This window comes from Heliangelus exortis, chromosome 21 (assembly GCF_036169615.1).
Source record: "Heliangelus exortis chromosome 21, bHelExo1.hap1, whole genome shotgun sequence".
NCBI lineage: Eukaryota > Metazoa > Chordata > Aves > Apodiformes > Trochilidae > Heliangelus > Heliangelus exortis.
In genome coordinates, this window is record NC_092442.1 from 5,689,543 (window position 1) to 5,707,585 (window position 18,043).

Below are 18,043 nucleotides of genomic sequence, written 5' to 3' on the forward strand. Positions count from 1 at the left end.
GGAGGAGCCGAGGGCGCTCGGCAGACCCCGAGCTGCCTCCTCCGGGCCCGTTCCCGGTGCGGGACCGATCGCACGGAGCGGCGTTGGCCACTCCCGGGGGTGCGGGGTGAGGGTGCGGCTTGTGGGTGCGGGCCCCGGGGGGGGGGGGGTCTCTGCCCGCGGGCCGCGCGTTGCCGTTGCCGCCGCAGTTTGTTCCCCCCGCGCCACCGTCCGTGCGGCCGGCGGGGTGAGAGGTCACGGCTGCGTCCCCGGAAGCAGCGGGAGGCGGTGGCGGAGGAGGCGGGTGTCCGGGCAGCGGCACCGGCAGCGGCCTTACCCCCCCTCCCCGGCCTCCCCCGGCCCTCTCCCCGTAGTCCCGTCAGGGCAGGAGGATGGTGCAGAGCCCTCCCGCACAGCAGCCTCGCCGCCTCTGAGCTCCGCCGCCGCCTCCGGGCCTCCGCCCGCCCGGCCCGGGGGCCTCTTCCCCTCCTTCGGGCACCGGTAAGACGGGGACGGGGGGGGGCAGCGGCTGAGGGGGCAGCGGCCTCCTGTGCCGCCCCGGGATCGCGGGCCTTGCCAGCCTGGCCCGGGGGGTTCCTGCCGGTGGGCAGCGAGGGCACCTCCGGGCCTCAGCGCCGGGATCCCGGCAGGAGCGGGGCTGCCCGGGGCCGGTTCTGTAAGGGCGGGAGCGGCAGCCGAACCCCGGCCCCAGCGCCCCGGGGAGCGGGCGGGCCCCGGCGCTGCCCAAACCCCCCCAGGGCTGCGTCTGCAGGGAGCTGGTTCCAGATCTGCCGGGATTCCGGTCTGAACGGGGGTGATTCGGCCGTGCTGGTGGACTTCAGCGTTAGTTTTACTTTATTATTTACTTAATAATAATTTTTTAAAAATTTAAATGTTGGTAGCTTGGACTTTCGGTGTGTGGCAGCGTAGCAGGGAAAACCAGAAAGAGTTATTCCGGGAGCACTATAAATATTTCCATTTTTAAAACAGCTTTCTGGGAAGTGATTCCTTCATTGTTTGTTTGCTGCTCCTCACCTGCCCCTGTTTTATCCTCTTTGTTTTTTTTTTTTTTTTTCTGTGGAAGTCTGAAGGAGTTGTGATGTTTCAATCCATAGAATTTCTGGTGCATCATGCCTGGAACATGGCTGCTGGGTTCCTGCTGTTAAATTTGGGCCGTTTATCCAAACCACAGACAGGGACACCCTGGGAAACATCTCTGCCTGACAAGGAAAAGAGCAGCCTACAGCACAGCTTGTCTTTTTTTTTCCCCCTTTCCCTTTGTTTGCTTTTTAAAGGCTCGTCTTCCCTGGGGAAATTTATTGGCATGATTAGCTCTGGCAGTGTAATTACCTGGGGAAGTTTGCCCTGTCAGACAAACCTCCAGTCCAGATAAGGATTTATTAGGAATCACTCTCCACATCCTCACTGAACTTCTCAGAAGTTTCACAGCTGGAATCCTGTCGTGAGATGAAATCCTGTCACGACTGGGCCCCTTTTTGGTGGTAAATCATTAATGTGTGTTTATAAGCATCCGAGTTAAAGGGGATACAGAAAAATCCTTTTGTTTATGGGTTGGACATGCAAAATGGTTCTAGGTTTATCTAGGAGGGCTGCTCCTGCCTCCCACCTTCCTGCTTTTCCTTTGGTTTCTGGGGATGAGCCTGGTCAGCAGGTGTCTGCAGGGCAGGGGACAAGGCTTGCAGGCAGAGAGAAAATTGCAGTGTTCCTGTGAGACTGAGTGCTCTTTGACCAGAGATCCTGTGCCATCAAAGAGGATTAAAACCTTGGTGGCTTTGTTACCCCCCCCCCCCCCCCCCCCATCCCCCTGTGATTTGAGGAGTGGCTCAGGGCCCGTGGAATGTGATTCTTCTTTTCCACTTGAAAGACAAGAACTTGAAATGCTGAGTGATGATACAGAGCAGTCAGTGTGCTCTGACAGGAGAGGAGCATCTGCAGGACCAAAGGGACCCAGGTGTCCTTTGTGCCAGCTGGATGATCCAGCAGGAGAGAGGGGACTGGACCCCATCACCCCTGGGGTGTGGGGGACACAGGAGTGAAGCTCCCTGCTCAGACACCCCCTGGCACTGTTCCTGCAGATGTCTTTGCTGTAATAGTAGCTCATTTATTCATTAATCAGCATACATTTTTTATCAATCTGTTTCCTCAAAGGAGCCATGAACTAAGTATTAATGAAACTTGTTGGTGTCAGAATTTTGTTGCTTTTCCCAAATCTCCCCTTGCCAGAAGCATGTCTGTGTTGGGAGCTTCATTTTTTTTTTTTTTTTTGAGAAGTCTGTTCTGACCTGTGAATAAAGCTGGTTCCCAGGACTCAGAACTCTCAGGTTTTGTGTTGAAAGAAAACTTCCATATGTCCTGGCATGTTTGGGTCTGCTAATTATCTATCTGTAAAGTGAAGGCTGTGCTTACCTATGTGAGTTTGGGCTCAGCAAATTAAAGTCTTACTCCTTTTGACCAGTGGGGGTGAAGCACACAGCCGTGGTAACATCACTGCCATGTCCTTGGTGTTTCAGCTGTTGCCCCAAGTCCTTTATTCCAGTAGGTTTTGCTGCTGTTTGTATTTTCTTCTTCCCCAGTAACCACTGGCTGTTTTTCTGCTTCTCTCACACAGCCAGCGTCACCTTCTCTCTGCATCCAGAACTCTTTATTTTGCCATTTCCTCTCCAGCTGCCATTTCCTCGACCTGTCAGTCATTTTCTGCTTGTGATTCCAGCTGTGTGCCTGTCTGTCTGTGTCTCCCTCACTTTACAGTTCTCATTACAAACACTCAGAATTGCTCTTTTCTGGCATTTTTCTGCACTGGTGAATTCTGTACCCCGTTCCTTAGTGGGCAGCCTGAATAAAGTCCACAATTAACTGTCTTTCATTGGTCACTAAGGCAGTTTCTTTCTGATTATTAAACTATCACTGAGACTTTTTGTATTTCTTGAGTGAACATTCTGGGAACTGTGTTTGCTTGGCTGTTGTACACGGAATTTGATTTCTCATGGAACTTCTTCAGGCCTCATAAAACTGAATAATTTTATTTTTGCCTTCCTCTCCCAGGTTCTCATGCTAAGCAGCAGTAAACAGCATTTTTTAATACAACTCCAAAGTCCTTGGGGGTAGTGTTGTATGTTTTCCTGTATTCTGTTTTATTTAGATTATGATAAGTCATGGTGCAAGTCGTGACTTTGACTTGTAAAAGCTGGAGTGTTTTAAAAATGCCCAAGCCAGAAATCTTTTATATGAAAGTGTGCTCTTTCCCATGGCACAGACTCACTTGGCAAATGAGACTGGGCTGCCTTTTTAAAGTTTGGCAGCAAAATGTCTATTTTCAACCAGAGTTTATGCTTACTTTTAATTTACAGAGGGGTGTATTTTAAATTGTGTTTTTCACTTTTAACAAAAGTCAGAATTTGGGATTATCTGAACTGCTGGAAAACTTGGAGCCTGTTTGAGTTTGTCTGTTTCTGCATAAATTTTTCTTCAAGTGGTAAATTGAAATCAGCTTTGCTGTCCCAGGAGCATCAGCTGACTCACTGTTCAGGTGCTTGTGTGAAATCCACCACAGACATTTTGAACTACAGCACGTATTTTTCAGGAAGGGCTGGTAAATATCTGGAAACTTCAGGTAAACAGATTGAGTAATGTCTGATCCACATGGTTTCCTGTTTATTTTTTAACTCATCTACTTTTTTATTAGTTTTCTGCCTTTAACAAGAGTTGCAATCAGGAACTTGAGTGTTTGAAATTCTGTGTCAGTTTGAGTCTTAACATTTATTGTAACTGACCAGATTACTTCTCTTCCTTTGTTTTATGGGTAGAAATGAAACACTTGCTGTTTATGTTGTGCTTGGAGATGTTGAAATGCTTAATTATGTTTTGAAAAGTGTTTTGAGAGGTTAAAAAAAACATTTAATGAAAGTATGAAGCATTTTGCTTCCTTCTGTTCTTGCAAGCCCTTGGGCTTTCTTTAATAACTGACTCTGTCACCAGAATAACCCAAAAAGCAAAAATCCCTTTCAGCAGGTGATGTTCTCTCTCCTCTGCTGTCCTGTGTCTCCTCCCTTTGCTCTTTGCATGCACAAAGGGCCATTTCCCTGACACTTTCTGCTCCCAGACTCTGGGAAAATGTGGTTGTTTTTCTTCTTATCAGTAAACACGTTTATACGATAAAAAAAAAAAAAAAGCAAAGCTCAGAAAACTGTGCTGAGCCTCTGACTGGTTTGAGCCAATTCACCATTATCTCCCACTTGAGAGTTTTCTCCTGGTGCAGTCCTGGGGGAGTGGATGTGTTTGTGCACATCTGGCTGCTGAGCTGCTGGCTGCATTTGGGTGCAGGGGACTGCAGGATCCTGGGTGATGTTTCCAGCAACTTTCTTCCTCTGCACATCACGATTGCTTCTCTTCCCCTGCTGTGTGAAGACTGATGACATTTACTGTGAGTCTGTTTATTTTTTTTGACACTGAAGGACAGGAGGAGGGGAAGAGGATCAGTTGGACAGAAAAACTGCTCTGCTCTGGAGGATTCCCCTCCATTCCTTCCTCCAGGAGTCCCCTGCCTGTCCTTTTGTCACTGACAGGGGTTTTAGGCTTTACAGTTTCATCCCACAGGGTCTTGATATGCTTCCTAAAAAGATGAACTGAAACAGCTGCAGATAGTGGCATCTCCTTTATTCCACAGATACTGGTATGGTAAAGTAAGCCTTCCTATTAAATTAGTAGGAAATTACTCTTTTTCTCCCAGCTGCATGTTTTATAATTAATATATTACATTGTGAAATTCTACCAAAGATGTAAAGAACAAATTAGTTGATTAGCTAAAAGAAACCAAGAGTAAAAGCTGTTGATAGGGCACAAAAGGGCATCTTCTGGTGAGTTTAGAAACTATTGTTTAATCTTAATTTTTGTTCTTTTTTCTTTCTCTTAAAAGAGAGGAAGATAATTGCTGCTTTATTTTCAGTTGTAAGATAACTGAGTTTACTTTCTCTAGTTCTGTTTGATAGACTGGTGGTACTGGTTTTAAGATAAAGACACCAATTAGTCTTGCTAAAGCTTTGCCAGATCATTTTATTATTCTGAACTTTAATGGACAGCTTCACAGTTAACACAACTGTGACCTATTTTGCTTTCCTGTTTTGGTGGATTAGGTGTTAGACAGTAAGTTCAGTTTGAAGAGAAGAACACCAAATTAAAGATATTTTTGGTACCTGCTACTGTTTACAGTTCTTACGTGAGAGACACTTTAGTTTGTGATCAACACCATTTCTTTGTTTGCATGTTATTTATGGGTGGTTTGCTAGGAAAATCACAGTTGAGTTGATTTGTGTTTATGAGTGTTTTTCTGGAAGGCAGCATTATTTTCATTCAAAGTGGTTAACCCTGATGTGACCCATTTCCTAACCCCTGTTGTACTGATAGTAATGGGGCATCTTTGAGAACATAATTGATTTATAAATAAAATGAGCTGCACAGTTAAGATCAAACACTGTTATGTGCAATAAGAGGTTCAGGCTTAGAAAACATGTGAGGTCTTAATGGATGGGTTAGTGCTGGCCTGCTGCCCTTCTTCTCCACCCACAGTTTTCTTCCTAAAGGTTGTTCAGTGTTTTTTTGTGTTTTTTTAAAAATGTAACCCTTTTTTTTTTGCTTTTTTTTAAATGTAACACCCCCCCTCCCAAATGTTTTTCTTATCTAGACTATGACTGCCCTACATGCACAAGAAGAAGGGGAGATATTTGTAAGGAAATTACATGATTTTAAGCTTCCTGGTGGCAAAATGATACTCAACTTTATAGCACAATACAAATAGTCAGATGTTTACCTTGATCCCTTTAATGTTTTGGCTTTTTTCCTTCTTGCAGCTGCAGTTTTATTACCTGCTTGAGTACAGCATTTTTTAAATTGTTGCTAGGAATTCAGTTCCTTCGCTGTAAAGCCCAGAAAGGGGAATGTAATACTCCTGCTATGACTCATTTCATTGACTTTCTGATCTTTGCAATTTAATTCAAGAATCTCCTCATTTTTCATTTATTCTTGAGAGACTCTTTTCTATACTCTTTCATATGCAAATAAAGAATTTTAAATATCACTTCCTTAAGGTCACTGTATTCAATCAGGTGGCTATCTCCTCAATTCTTAGGTTGTTTCCCAGTTCTCTTTGCCAAGGACTCTGACTTAGTAACCATTGTGCTTTTCCATCCTTTCCATCCTTTACCATTTTAATCTTTTTAACTGTATAACAGAATTCAGGGGGGTTTATAGGGTCTGATTAAAGACCACAACATCTCTCCAGTGCTTGTCCAGCACTTCCCAAGGAGTCAGCTGTAACTCTGCCTGAACGTGGCATTTTGTCCTGACGTGTCAGTGCCAAGCAATTACCCTGCAGTTGGTGGCCAGTGTTCCAGGCTGGCAGTTTTCATTCTTCCCATTGCACTTAAGTTACTTGTTAGGCTGAGTGGGGAGATTTTTATTGCACAAGTATTAAAAGGCCTTGCTGGGAGAGGCAGGCAGCAGTTATTAGAGCCGCTTCCTAAATTATTTATTTAGCTAAAAAGTGAAATCTGATCTTGCTTTCCTGACCTGCCAGGAGGCAATGGCATTCGGTTTCTTTTTTTAACTGTGTGAAAAAGAAATAAAAGTTTAAATTATATTCTTGAGGTTACTCATTTACACGGGGGAAGTCGTTGTTAGTTACAACTAGAATGCTCTTTGTGCTGGATTTCTAACAGGTTGTAACAGAAAGGAGGATTTAAGTACCATAACTGAGCCCCTAAAATCTAGGTGGGAATATACATTTTGATTTGCATGCACTGTTTCACAGCTTCTTTGACAAGTAGTGCTATTCAGGAACTTCATTTCTTAAAAGAAGTGGCAGTTCTTCTGTCAGCAGTGTGGTAGCATTCTTCCCCTCTTTCTGGTTTGCCCTAATCGTGCCCAATTGCTATTTTCATGTCAGCTCTAGTATTGAAATCCACAGTTGTTCCCATTTCTCTCACAAATGCTCGAAAGGGATATTACGCTTCGGAAATTGCAGCTTATAGCATTTTCTAATTGCTTTCAAAGCCTTTGAGTTATGGGAGCATATTAAGCAACTGGCACTTAAAAGCTGGTGATCTCTTACATAAAAATATTAGCCCAAATGTTTTTATATGTCTGCATTTCAGCACATCCTGTTTTATGGCTGATTTTAGACCCTGTGGTAAACAAACATGCTAATGGAGCTGTTGGAAGCCCCTTTAAAAAGGGATCAGAGCGCTGTATATGCTGTGGGTGACATTCAGCTTTGATTAAATGCTGTAATAAAGCCTGCATCTGTGTTGTTATTTTCAAAAGGAAATTCAGAAGGGAACACTGACTACAACTCTGCTTTTGGTTTATCTTTTGATCTCTTTCCATCTCAACATGTGTCTCCAATGTTTCTAGATGGAACGTTTGGGATTTTTAACTAGGGCTCATTTAAGAAATTTGCTTCCAGCGACAAGATAGGAGACAGAACGTACCCGAGGATCATACCCAGCATGATCTTTTCCCCCACCAGCTCTCCCTTTGCCTCTCACTCCTGCCTTCTGACACCTTCACTGGCGTTTTCAGCCATAGCACAGCTTGGTCTTGGACAAAGATAGAAGTTGTGGTAAGGTGCACATTTTTCATCCCCTTTTCTTTCCTCTTTTCTCCGTCTCTCCGTCCGTTCTCTGCTCGTTGCTTTCCACTCCCAGACACACAGTAGAGGCATTTCTCACCCAGTCCTTCTTTCTGATAAAAAGGTGCCAGCTTCCCTGGTCTTTGCAGAGTGGATGAAAATGGGTTGATGGTGCAAAATAGTTAAACCCAGGACGTGATCTGGTGCTCTGGAGTGAGGCCTGCTTCAGCAGATCTCACCCAGGCAAGGATGTAGGTGTGTGGGGATGGGGAGAGTCAGCAGCACAGCTCTGTGTTCTGTTATTGCCACAGGACCTCAGGTCTCAGTGAGTTGGATTTTCCCTTCTCTGCAGCAGTTTTGCAGGCCAATATTTGTCAATATTCCCTCTGTTAAGAATAACAGAAGCATTTCTGCCAGTAAAATCTCAAATATGCACAAGAAAGATGTGATCATTGTACATTGTGGGATCTGAAAAAGGCTTTGTCTGAAAGTTAGTCCTTTTCCTTTCTCTTCCTTTCTTTTAAATCAATAGATCAGATCAAAGATTACTCTCCCTTGTTCTCTTTCTCAAAACCTGTCCCTTTCTCATCCTCAGACTTGGCACTCTTCAGCCCTGCTACATCTGGATTTAAATGTGGTGTGCTTCTAGTAAGAGTCAATTCAGAATCACCCAGACCTGCAGGGAGCACAGTCCCTGACTTAATTAAATGTTATCAGATCTGTATGGATGCTCAGGCATTAACCATTGCAGTGCTGAGTTCTTTAGATTCTAGACCTGAAGTTTGCCCTCACACATGGTTAGGAACAGTTACTGCCTTTCTAGTTTGGTTGGGGTTAAAATCCTTTTCAACCAGGATTGTAGGTAAGATAAAGATAAGAGGTTTGCTTGAAGTTCCTTCCTTGCAGAGCTTGTGAAGTAGATGCTGCAAGGCTGGCCTTTAACACTGAACTGTTTGCTTTTCCTTCTGAGTGGAGGTGGGGAAGCTGCTACAGTGAACTTAATTTGGGTCCAAATGAAAAGCAAATTCAGAAGGGGAATCAGACAAAATATTCTATGTTGCAAAAAAAATTATCGATTGGGTACATTTCCTCAGCATGTATAAGGCAATCTCTGTTTACAGACTTGAGCAAAAGTTCCCTAGGTTCTGCAAGAATCAAATAAAGAAAGGAGTCATCCAGCCTCCACCCTAATGTAGGTGTGAAGTGTTTCTGTCTGCAGAATTCTTGATGGAGAAGGTTAAAATGATGCAGGCTGCTACTTCTCAGATCTCGTTTGGAAGGTTTGGTCGTTTGGGGCTAGGGAGAGTGGAAAAGGGGGATCTTTAAGGTTTCAGCCTCATTTATGAAAGGATATGCAGAGAGGTACAAAGTGTGATCTGTGGGCTGCATTACAACTCCGTCTGCACTGTAATTTGATTAATTCAGCTGTTACTGGAATTAAAGTGTAGCTGTGTATATCCTGCCGAGGCGTGTGGGGAAGGACAAGAACTGGTTTTAATGTTATCAGTGATATTTGGCTGTGCTAGAAGTTGTCCTCATTTCTTAAAATCTGTTCCCAGCTGGCATTTTCAGGCACCAAAAAGGTGATGGCAAGCATGTTTTGATTTGTGCTTTGTTTAAAGCACGCTGAGCCTGTGTTCAGTGAACAGCACAGAATCATGTCATTGGATCTCATTTTAGGATGTGATTCTATTTTTTGTTGTCAAACTTTTGTCTTACGTGATCTACCAATCCCAACCCTGTAACACAGCCCAGTCACCCTGTTGTCACGTTCTCTGTTTTCAGGTGAACAGTCAGAATAATGTTCAGCATAAACCTGTTGGAGAACCTGAAGGTTTACATCAGCAGTCGGCCGCCGCTTGTGGTCTTTATGATCAGTGTAAGTGCTATGGCAATAGCTTTCCTGACACTGGGTTACTTCTTCAAAATCAAGGAGATCAAGTCACCAGAAATGACAGAGGTAGGTACAAAAAGTTCTTGAGCTAAACAGTGGGAATGCTAATTTGAAACACATGCCCAAAGAAAACAAGTTTGGTGGTTTGGTTTTTTGCTTTTTTTGCTCTCCTTCTCACAGGAGTGTGCTGTCTCATTGCATATTGTCTTAATTTATACTTGCCTTTTTTGTTACATAAGGAAAGAGGCTCTTGGTATGAATGTTGGAATAGTCTTGTTTTAGTTTGAGGATGAGGCCAAATCATCTGACATGGATCTTCCCTACCATGACTAGGAGCTTTTCTTTTTCTTACTCTGATGTGCCAGCTAGCTTCTTTTATGAAACTTCTGATTCACAGAAGGCAAGTAGTCCTTGCCATTGTAGCAGTACTGTTCTGTAATAAGGGAAACCTTGCTAAAACCCCTTTACCCTGAGCGTGGTGGTGAGAAGGGACCAAGTTAGTGTGGTCCTTCTGTAGGTTAAAGGAGGATATTCTGCCACTGCTCTGAGCAGTGGTCTGACAGTGGTGGGGACTGCACATCTGATTTTTCTGTACAGCTTGCCCTGTGCTTGAGATAGCCATGGTGGTATTTGTGCTTGCTTTGTGAGCTGTGTCATTTTAGTTAAATGACTTGGACTGCAGGTGGGTTGGTTAGTGTCAAAAGTTAACTTGCTAACCTGAAGCCTTTCACCTTTGTTCTAAGGACTGGAATACCTTCCTTCTGCGCTTTAATGATCTGGACTTCTGTATATCTGAGAATGAAACCTTAAAACATCTCATCAATGATACCACAACTCCAGAAAGTACCGTGACCAGTGGACAGGCAAGATCTTCTACCCAGTCTCCACAGACTCTTGAGGACTCAGGTCCAATAAACATCTCTGTTACAATCACTCTGACACTGGACCCTCTCCGGCCGTTTGGTGGATATTCTCGCAATGTCACACATCTCAGTTCCACAATTTTTGGACACCAGATTGGACTCTCAGGTATGTGAGACTTGACCACTATAAGTTTGAGTGATAACTATATAATCAAATAAAAACTTGCCAGCATATTATTGGTGAGATAATTCTGCTAAGAACACCATGGTGTCTCCAGGTTTGCTATGAGTATATTTCTCTGTGGAGCCCTCCACTTGTTTGCTAGATAAACTTTTCCTGGCATTCAGAATGAGCCTGCAGATTTACCAAGATTAGGCTTTGCAGTTTCTAATTATTAGCCTAATGACATCTGAAGGTAATTTTTTAAGCCAACAAAATTCTAAGCAGCAAAAGCTTCTGCAGTGACTATCACGGGTTCTGTCTCCATATACCTGCAAGTCCTTAACTCACATTTTGAAGCCTTTGATGTGTATCCATTAGAGATCAAGTAGCATATTTAAAGTATACAGTTTATCTAAAAGGTACCCATGAATAAACTATCACAAACAGCAACCAACATGGTGGTTATAACTTTGTGGTGTGAAGAGACCAATCTGTTTGTGGCTGCCCTGCCAGTAACTTCTGACAGGAGATTGTAGAGAATTAGTAGTAGAAATAGAATTGAATTTTAGCTTCTAGCCAGGATTGCATTTTATCATAATGGCTGAAGGGGTCTTGAACCCGAGACCTGTGAAGAGGCATTTGCCATAGCTTTGAATCTTTATTACTGTATTTGATGTTATTTTGTTAGTGCTTTAAGAGCTAGCAAATGCAAGTTGCATTTTCAGGAGGCTGGATTTATTTTCAGTATGAATATATTTGCACTACTTAACCTACAGTTCAGTATGTGCTGGTACCTTTTGTCTCCAAAATATCTTCAAGTATGTGTCAGAAAAAGCAAATGTGGAACTTCTTTGAGAAGAAGAAAGGTTACAGATGTGTGATTTTACTTGCTAATAAAGTTCTCTGACCATACATAAATTCACTTACAAATAGTGAGTTTTCCATTTCTGAAAGGAGCCTAATGGCCCCACTTCTGGGGCAGGAGATATTAGAAAGACCAGCAGCTGGGCTTGGTTTTTAATTTTCTTTCTGCTCTCTTTGTTGACAGTAAAGATCCTGGATGACTTCAAAGGTACAGATTTCAGGGTGATGCCTGCTTGCCTTAGTCATTTGTGTGTTGTCTTTATCCTAGAGATTGTTGCTCAGATACTTTTGTGAATGAAAACCAGCTTTCCCTCTCTCTTTCTCAAAGGCAGAGAATCCCACGAGGAGATAAATATTACATTCACCCTGCCAGCTGCTTGGAATTCAGATGACTGTGTTCTTCACGGCCACTGCGAGCAGGTTGTGTTCACAACCTGCATGACTGTGACAGCAGCCAGCAACGTGTTTCCTGTCACAGTGTAAGTGCATTTTAAACACTTCTTCATAGCTTGGTTACTGGGTGTTTCATTCCTCAGCTGGTTCTCTGTTCTTGTTACTTCCCAATGAACTTTACTGCTGACTGTGGATGTTTTACCTGCCCTTCCAAGTATAAACCTTGTCTTGAGGCTTTTGCTGCCTTTGAGCAACTTGAAGTTTTTCTGTGGATATTTTGAACTGTAGTCCCTATCTGCCTTTCAGTGCACTACCTGTGATTTAAACTTCACTAGTAACAAAAAAATCTGTAAATATTTAAGAAAGATACCCTGTAGTTTAGTTTCACTACCTTGTGTGAGAGCTAAGGCTTGACACTAAGGTTCTTATCCTCTCCCCTGCTGAGAGATCAGCATAAGCCAAATGCTGCTTTGCTACCATACCCCAGCAGGTGCAGACCTTTCATTAAAATAGATTCCCTTTATCTTCCTTAGACTCCTGACACTATTCAAAATACACCCTGAAGAATGACCAGATAGATTCATATGACTGTGTGAAGCCTTCTGCAAACCAAAGTTGTTCTAATTAAGCTGTGGGGTGTTGACTTACTGGAACAACATGCAGTTAAAGCTTGATTTTAGTAGGAATCATATGGGGGTTTTACACCTTTTTGGTTAAGCTTTGGGTTTTGTTGTTGTTTTGGAAGGTCCAATATAAAACCATGTTTGATCCTGCTGTTGAGAAGACTGAGCTTGACTCAGTTCTAAAAGTGAGTCTTGCTTAACATGGAAAATAGTGGGGTGCTAATAATTTCTGCTTTTCCACAGTCAGCCACCACATTGTGTTCCTGAAACATACAGCAATGCTACACTTTGGTACAAGATCTTTACTACAGCAAGAGACTCTAATACGAAATATGCACAAGATTATAACCCCTTCTGGTGTTACAAAGGAGCAATTGGAAAAGTGTACCATGCTTTAAATCCCAAACTAACTGTTATAGTTCCAGATGTAAGTGCTGTGGTGTTTTTATATGTTGTGTTGGATAAATGCTTAGCTTTTGTTAAATTTAATATGGTTCTGTTCATGTCCTGAAATAGTCATATTACTGTTGGTTCAGTATGTGCTGCAAGGGCTGAGGCAGAGTTGGGCTTGATGGGCATGATGGTTTTCATGCAGTTGCCATGTGCCCAGAGCTTTTTAATTACTAACATTTATATTTTGAAATCATTTGACAAAAGATATGGGAGGGGATCTCTGGTACAGATTTTTAACACAAGGAGCATATTAGCTCTTTGTGACATAATTAGGAGTCACTTTCATTACTATGCCAGCTGCTCAAAGGGGAGAAAGTTGATTCATGAGGTTAATTTCTGGCCTGATCTGATAATTATTGCTTTAATATAAATTGCCAGTTTATTGGTGCCTTGTCAGTAAATGGCTTTAATTCTCTGTGCAGGATGATCGCTCTCTAATAAACCTGCATCTCATGCATACCAGTTACTTTCTTTTTGTGATGGTGATTACAATGTTCTGCTATGCAGTTATTAAAGGCAGACCAAGCAAACTGAGACAAAGCAACACAGAATTCTGCTCTGAAAAGGTAAGTCTGTGTAACAACAAAATATTGACTCTGATAAGAAAACACAGAAAACCTTGGGTTTTTTTCCACAGTACAGACTATTTTTTTCTTATCTCTGGAGATGAAAATTTAATTCAATTTCAAAGAGCTATGGGTGTTTCATTGTGGACAGTACAGACAGATGCTACAGAATACATATATGTGCTTTGTAGATCCTCAGAGCTAGATTTCTCTCCTGCAGAAGAGGATTATTGAAGTTCATTTAAGTGCTGTAATGCAGCTCTTCTGACATGATTCTGGTATTACTTGTACCATTATGTACAAAGCATCAGGTAGGTAGTATTTGGTAGGTTTTTTTATCTTTTATCACAAATGAAACTGAATAAAACATCATATATAATTCTAATGGTTGTTAATCAGAATTTAATTAAAACAATCACATTGCTACTGAAACAGTCATTATTCAGTACTGTGTTGAAGACCTGCATTTTGCTTGAAGGATTACATACGAATATATTTATGTGTGAAGCAGGAAGCTAATGTTGATACTTTTTGATCTTTATGATATTTTGCAGTATAAACTGTTCTGAGGTTTTTGGGGGTTTGTTTTGTTTTTTTAATTGGTTATGCCAAGTACAAAACACCTTCAGCCTTACTTTGATTTCCTTTCCAAGTCAGACTTTTCAAGGTTGTTTGAAAAAGCAAGGACAGATACAGCAGCTGCGTGGAGATAAGTAATATCACTGTTACAGGATTAAGAATTTGACTTTAATTAAATATTTTCTTTTCCCTTTGTTTAGGTTGCTTTGTCAGAAGCATAATCCATCCTCTCCTTTTACCGAGAATGACTGAGAACCGTAATCATTGCCTGCTGAACCCAGAATGGGTCTTAACACTCTGTGAATACATTATCTTGCAATGTTGGTTTATTCCAACCAAAGACATTTCAAGTGCCTGTAATTGATTTGTACATATTTATAAAAGTATATTCAGAATAGGTCAGATGATGCACTTGTTCCGCATTGTAGTGCGGGGGGGAGGGGGGGAAACTTTCAGTCTTTACCTGTGGACATAGCCGAATGTTTGTGTAGATATGTTTAGTGATATGGCTACATATAGTCAGAGCAAGATATTTTTGTCTAGCTGCATCTGGGCAGGTTAAGATGCCTTTGCAAATGTCTCAGACAAACCAACAGATCTTTGTTTTTTTGCCCAATGATATGTACAGTGTGTTTGAAACAGTATGCACCTTTGATATAATACTGCATTTCCAAAGCCACCAATCTACTACATGAATTAAATGTGTATTTGTGTGGCCTAATACTTTCTTCCATTTGCTCCTTGCTTGCAAGAAAAGATATCAACGTTTTAGATTTTTTTGAAAAAAGAAATACATATTCACATTTTAATAGTGCTGTATTTAGGACAAACTTGTGCTTTTATTCATAGTAAAACAACTAAGAAGTGAAGTCCCATTTTAAAATGTTTCTTACTGAAAAGTGCTAAGTTTGATTTTTTTTCTTTTCTTTCATTTGGCTTGCTGAATGCCAGAGAATCAGTCAGCATAGAGACTATCTGGAAAGCTTTCCACTTGGCCTCCCATCTGCAGCCCTCAAACTAAGACTGCTGCAGAGTAGCTTTCAGTATACTTTTTTTTTTTCTAGAAAGTGAAACTTAATAAAAAGATGTATTGTATTAACAGTCTGTTGGGGCTCTGCACAGCCTTGGGCGAGTGCAAATAATGAAAGGAAAAGAAATCCCATAGTCTGTTATAGAGCTTCACTTTGGGACTCTCCATCCATCTCTGAAGGGCAGCTGAAAATGACACTTTTATTAGCTTTGTCCCATTTCCATTTAATGCTGTCTGCTCAGGGGAAAATGACAAGGAGAGAACTAGGCTGCTGTGATTAAGGTCAAAGAAACCACACAGTAAAACACACTGTTCTCTGTGTCCATTCTTAAATCAGAGGTTTTATTTTGTGTGTTTCTCCCTTCCCCATTCTGGCTTCTGCTGTTTCTAATTTCTTACTGAGTAGCCTCCTTCATTTCCAGGAGTCAGAGTTTTCCTGCAGACATTTTCACCACTGCTTTTAAAATCTCACTGGTTGCCTTAATTGACCTTTCATCTTGTCCTTCAGCTTCCTTGTCAGGTAGTATACACAGACATACGTAGACATATGGTTTTTTCCCCTCTTCCTTTTGCTCTAAACTACACAAAAGAAGAAACTCAAGTCAAAATTTCACAGTCTCAATTTTGCTGGCATAAGATTCTTCATTTATTACCTGTAGACACTATTGAATGGTATCCTACTGGTCTGTATGTGTGGGACTTCAGTAAGTTCATGAGTCTTCAGAGTGTCTGAAGCAAAATAGTCACAGTTTTCTTCAGCATGTTTCCTTTATAGAATTTCAGTTACTTAAGAGGTGTTAACTAACATGTTTTTTTTTTTTCCAGGGATGTTAAGGCAAAGCTTTAGAGGTGACCTAGTTTGAAGTCTAGGGATAAAATGAAGCTTCCAGTTTTCTCCTGATGCTGCTATAGGCTAATACTGCTTCACTGAAATGAGTCAGTGAAGGCAAAACAGCTTCTCATGAAAACTGTCTGAGCTGTTCCTAATTCACACATACCCAGCCTCTGCATTAATACTGACTTCTAGAGTTGCTTACGAGGGTGGCTTGAACCTGGGGACCAAAGGCAGGAATAGAAAACAGATTGGGTTGGTGGTGCAAATTCTGGGAACAACTAGAAAATGCCCAGCATAACACAATTCCTTTAAAAAAGCAAAGCCAAGTCCTTTTTGTTTCAGCAAATTAAGAATCAAACTCCAAACGTTCTAAATGGAATTTGGTCTGTTAAGGAAAACAAAATTCTTCTTAAGCTGGTTTTGATATCTGGTAATTAGAGGAGCCTGCTCTGCCATGGATCACCCCTGTACCGAAGTACCCAGAAATACTAAGATTGCAACCCACAAACACAAAAGGATAAATGTTAGAGAGTTGTATTTTTTGGCCTTAGTTTATCCCATTGCACCTCTGTATTTCAGTGGAGAGGTAAGGTTGTCCCTCAGGTTTGAATGCTGCAATACTGAGGAGTTTTGGATTGTTCCTAGGCGCAATGTACAAAAGTTAAATGCAGCCAAACAGAAGAGTAAAAACTTAAAAGTTCAGATCATATTGATCTTTCCTTTTTTGTTTTCTTTTTCTTTTTAACTATGACTTGAATCAGTTTTGATTCTATTTGTATGTGTTTTCTTGTTCTTAGAAAGCTGCCATTTTCTTTTGCATTTTTCTTTGGCATTACGTAGAAAATCTGAGCCTTGGTTTTCAACCCTCTGCAGGTGATTGTAGGGTTAAGATGGCTTTTGTTTTGTTCTTACATTTCACTTGTCTTGTTGCATGATGGATAATAGCTGATTTGGAAATGACATTTCTCTCCTAGATTAATTTTGTGTTTGTAAGATGTGCATATTGCTTTGCAGAATAAAAATTATGAAGTTTATTCTGTTGTTGTTATTTCTACTGCCCAGTTGCTGTGGAGGTTTCATAAATCCCTTATGTTACATGGAGAATCATTAGAAACTGACAGTGAAAGCCTGCACTAGACTGGAATCTCAAACCCTTTGTGTATGTATGGTGCAGTGAGCACATTATGTTAACTTTTTTGCTTTGTGTTGTAGGGAATGTGGCTCTAATGCCTGTCAGGAGAAATGCAGAACTTTTGACCTAGACCCATCCTTCTTATCACTGTTCCTAGATGGTGATCATGGCTTCTACTGCCTCCTTGCTTCAAATGCTTTGTAACTGACTCAGCTGAACCAAGAGCAGATGCTGAGTGTTTCAGGATTCCTGCAGGTGGCTGGAGATGGAGGACAGATATGGATGGCTGTTGCAATCAAGATAATGTGGCTTGTTAAATTCTAGCTCCAGTTACTGGGCAGCTGGAACAAGTTGCACCTGCATGTTTTCACTGCTTGATAGAGTAGGAAAAACATACTTTGTTTTGCTTTTGGAAGCTTGTTAAAAGCTCGGCATGGTGTGTTTAACAAGTATGAAGTGGCCGGCCTGTCTTCCTTCTCTAAAAAACAGGGTTCAAAGAATCCAAACAGTTCCTGTTCACATCTTTGGGAGAATGGGAGCACTGCTTAAAAGCAGATCCATGAGGTGAACTCAGATAATTAGAAAAAAGTGTTTTTAATATGATAGTTTTTGCAAACCTGCAGTACCAGTCCAGGAAACCTGGCAAGTTCTGAAATGTCTGTCCTGAATGAGTATTAATGCCCTGTGTTCACATGGCCTCAACTTTGAGTCTGTCTCTATGTTAGAAAAGAAATTGTCTTTGGCCTCTACTGAATCCTGTCCCTCAGCCAGCAAAGAGGAAGAGAAAGGCAGTCAGACACGTATTCACTTGTTTTCTGTTAAACAAACTCTCTTTCATAACTTGGGCAGCCTCTGTTTGGCAAGTGAACAGCTTTGTTCAAGGAGATTTACAGAAGTGCAACTTCCTTGAAGAAAATCCTGTTTTTATAGCTCTTGATGCACAGAGTTACACTTGAGTAAACTTAGAGGAGGATCTACAGTCAGTTCCCACTGGGGACCAATGTACTTGGCAAATCGATATGTGATT

At 41.7% G+C, this 18,043-nt stretch overlaps 1 protein-coding gene across 1 annotated transcript; it reads left to right on the forward strand.

The window, feature by feature from the left end:
- Positions 1-241: 241 nt before the first annotated feature.
- Positions 242-16,918, forward strand: TMEM248 (transmembrane protein 248). The gene is made up of 7 exons (XM_071764951.1): positions 242-480; positions 9,407-9,581; positions 10,259-10,544; positions 11,734-11,884; positions 12,665-12,848; positions 13,297-13,440; positions 14,220-16,918. Exons 2-7 carry the CDS (start codon positions 9,423-9,425, stop codon positions 14,238-14,240), a joined length of 945 nt encoding a protein of 314 aa, XP_071621052.1. The 5' UTR covers positions 242-480; positions 9,407-9,422; the 3' UTR covers positions 14,241-16,918.
- Positions 16,919-18,043: the final 1,125 nt, after the last annotated feature.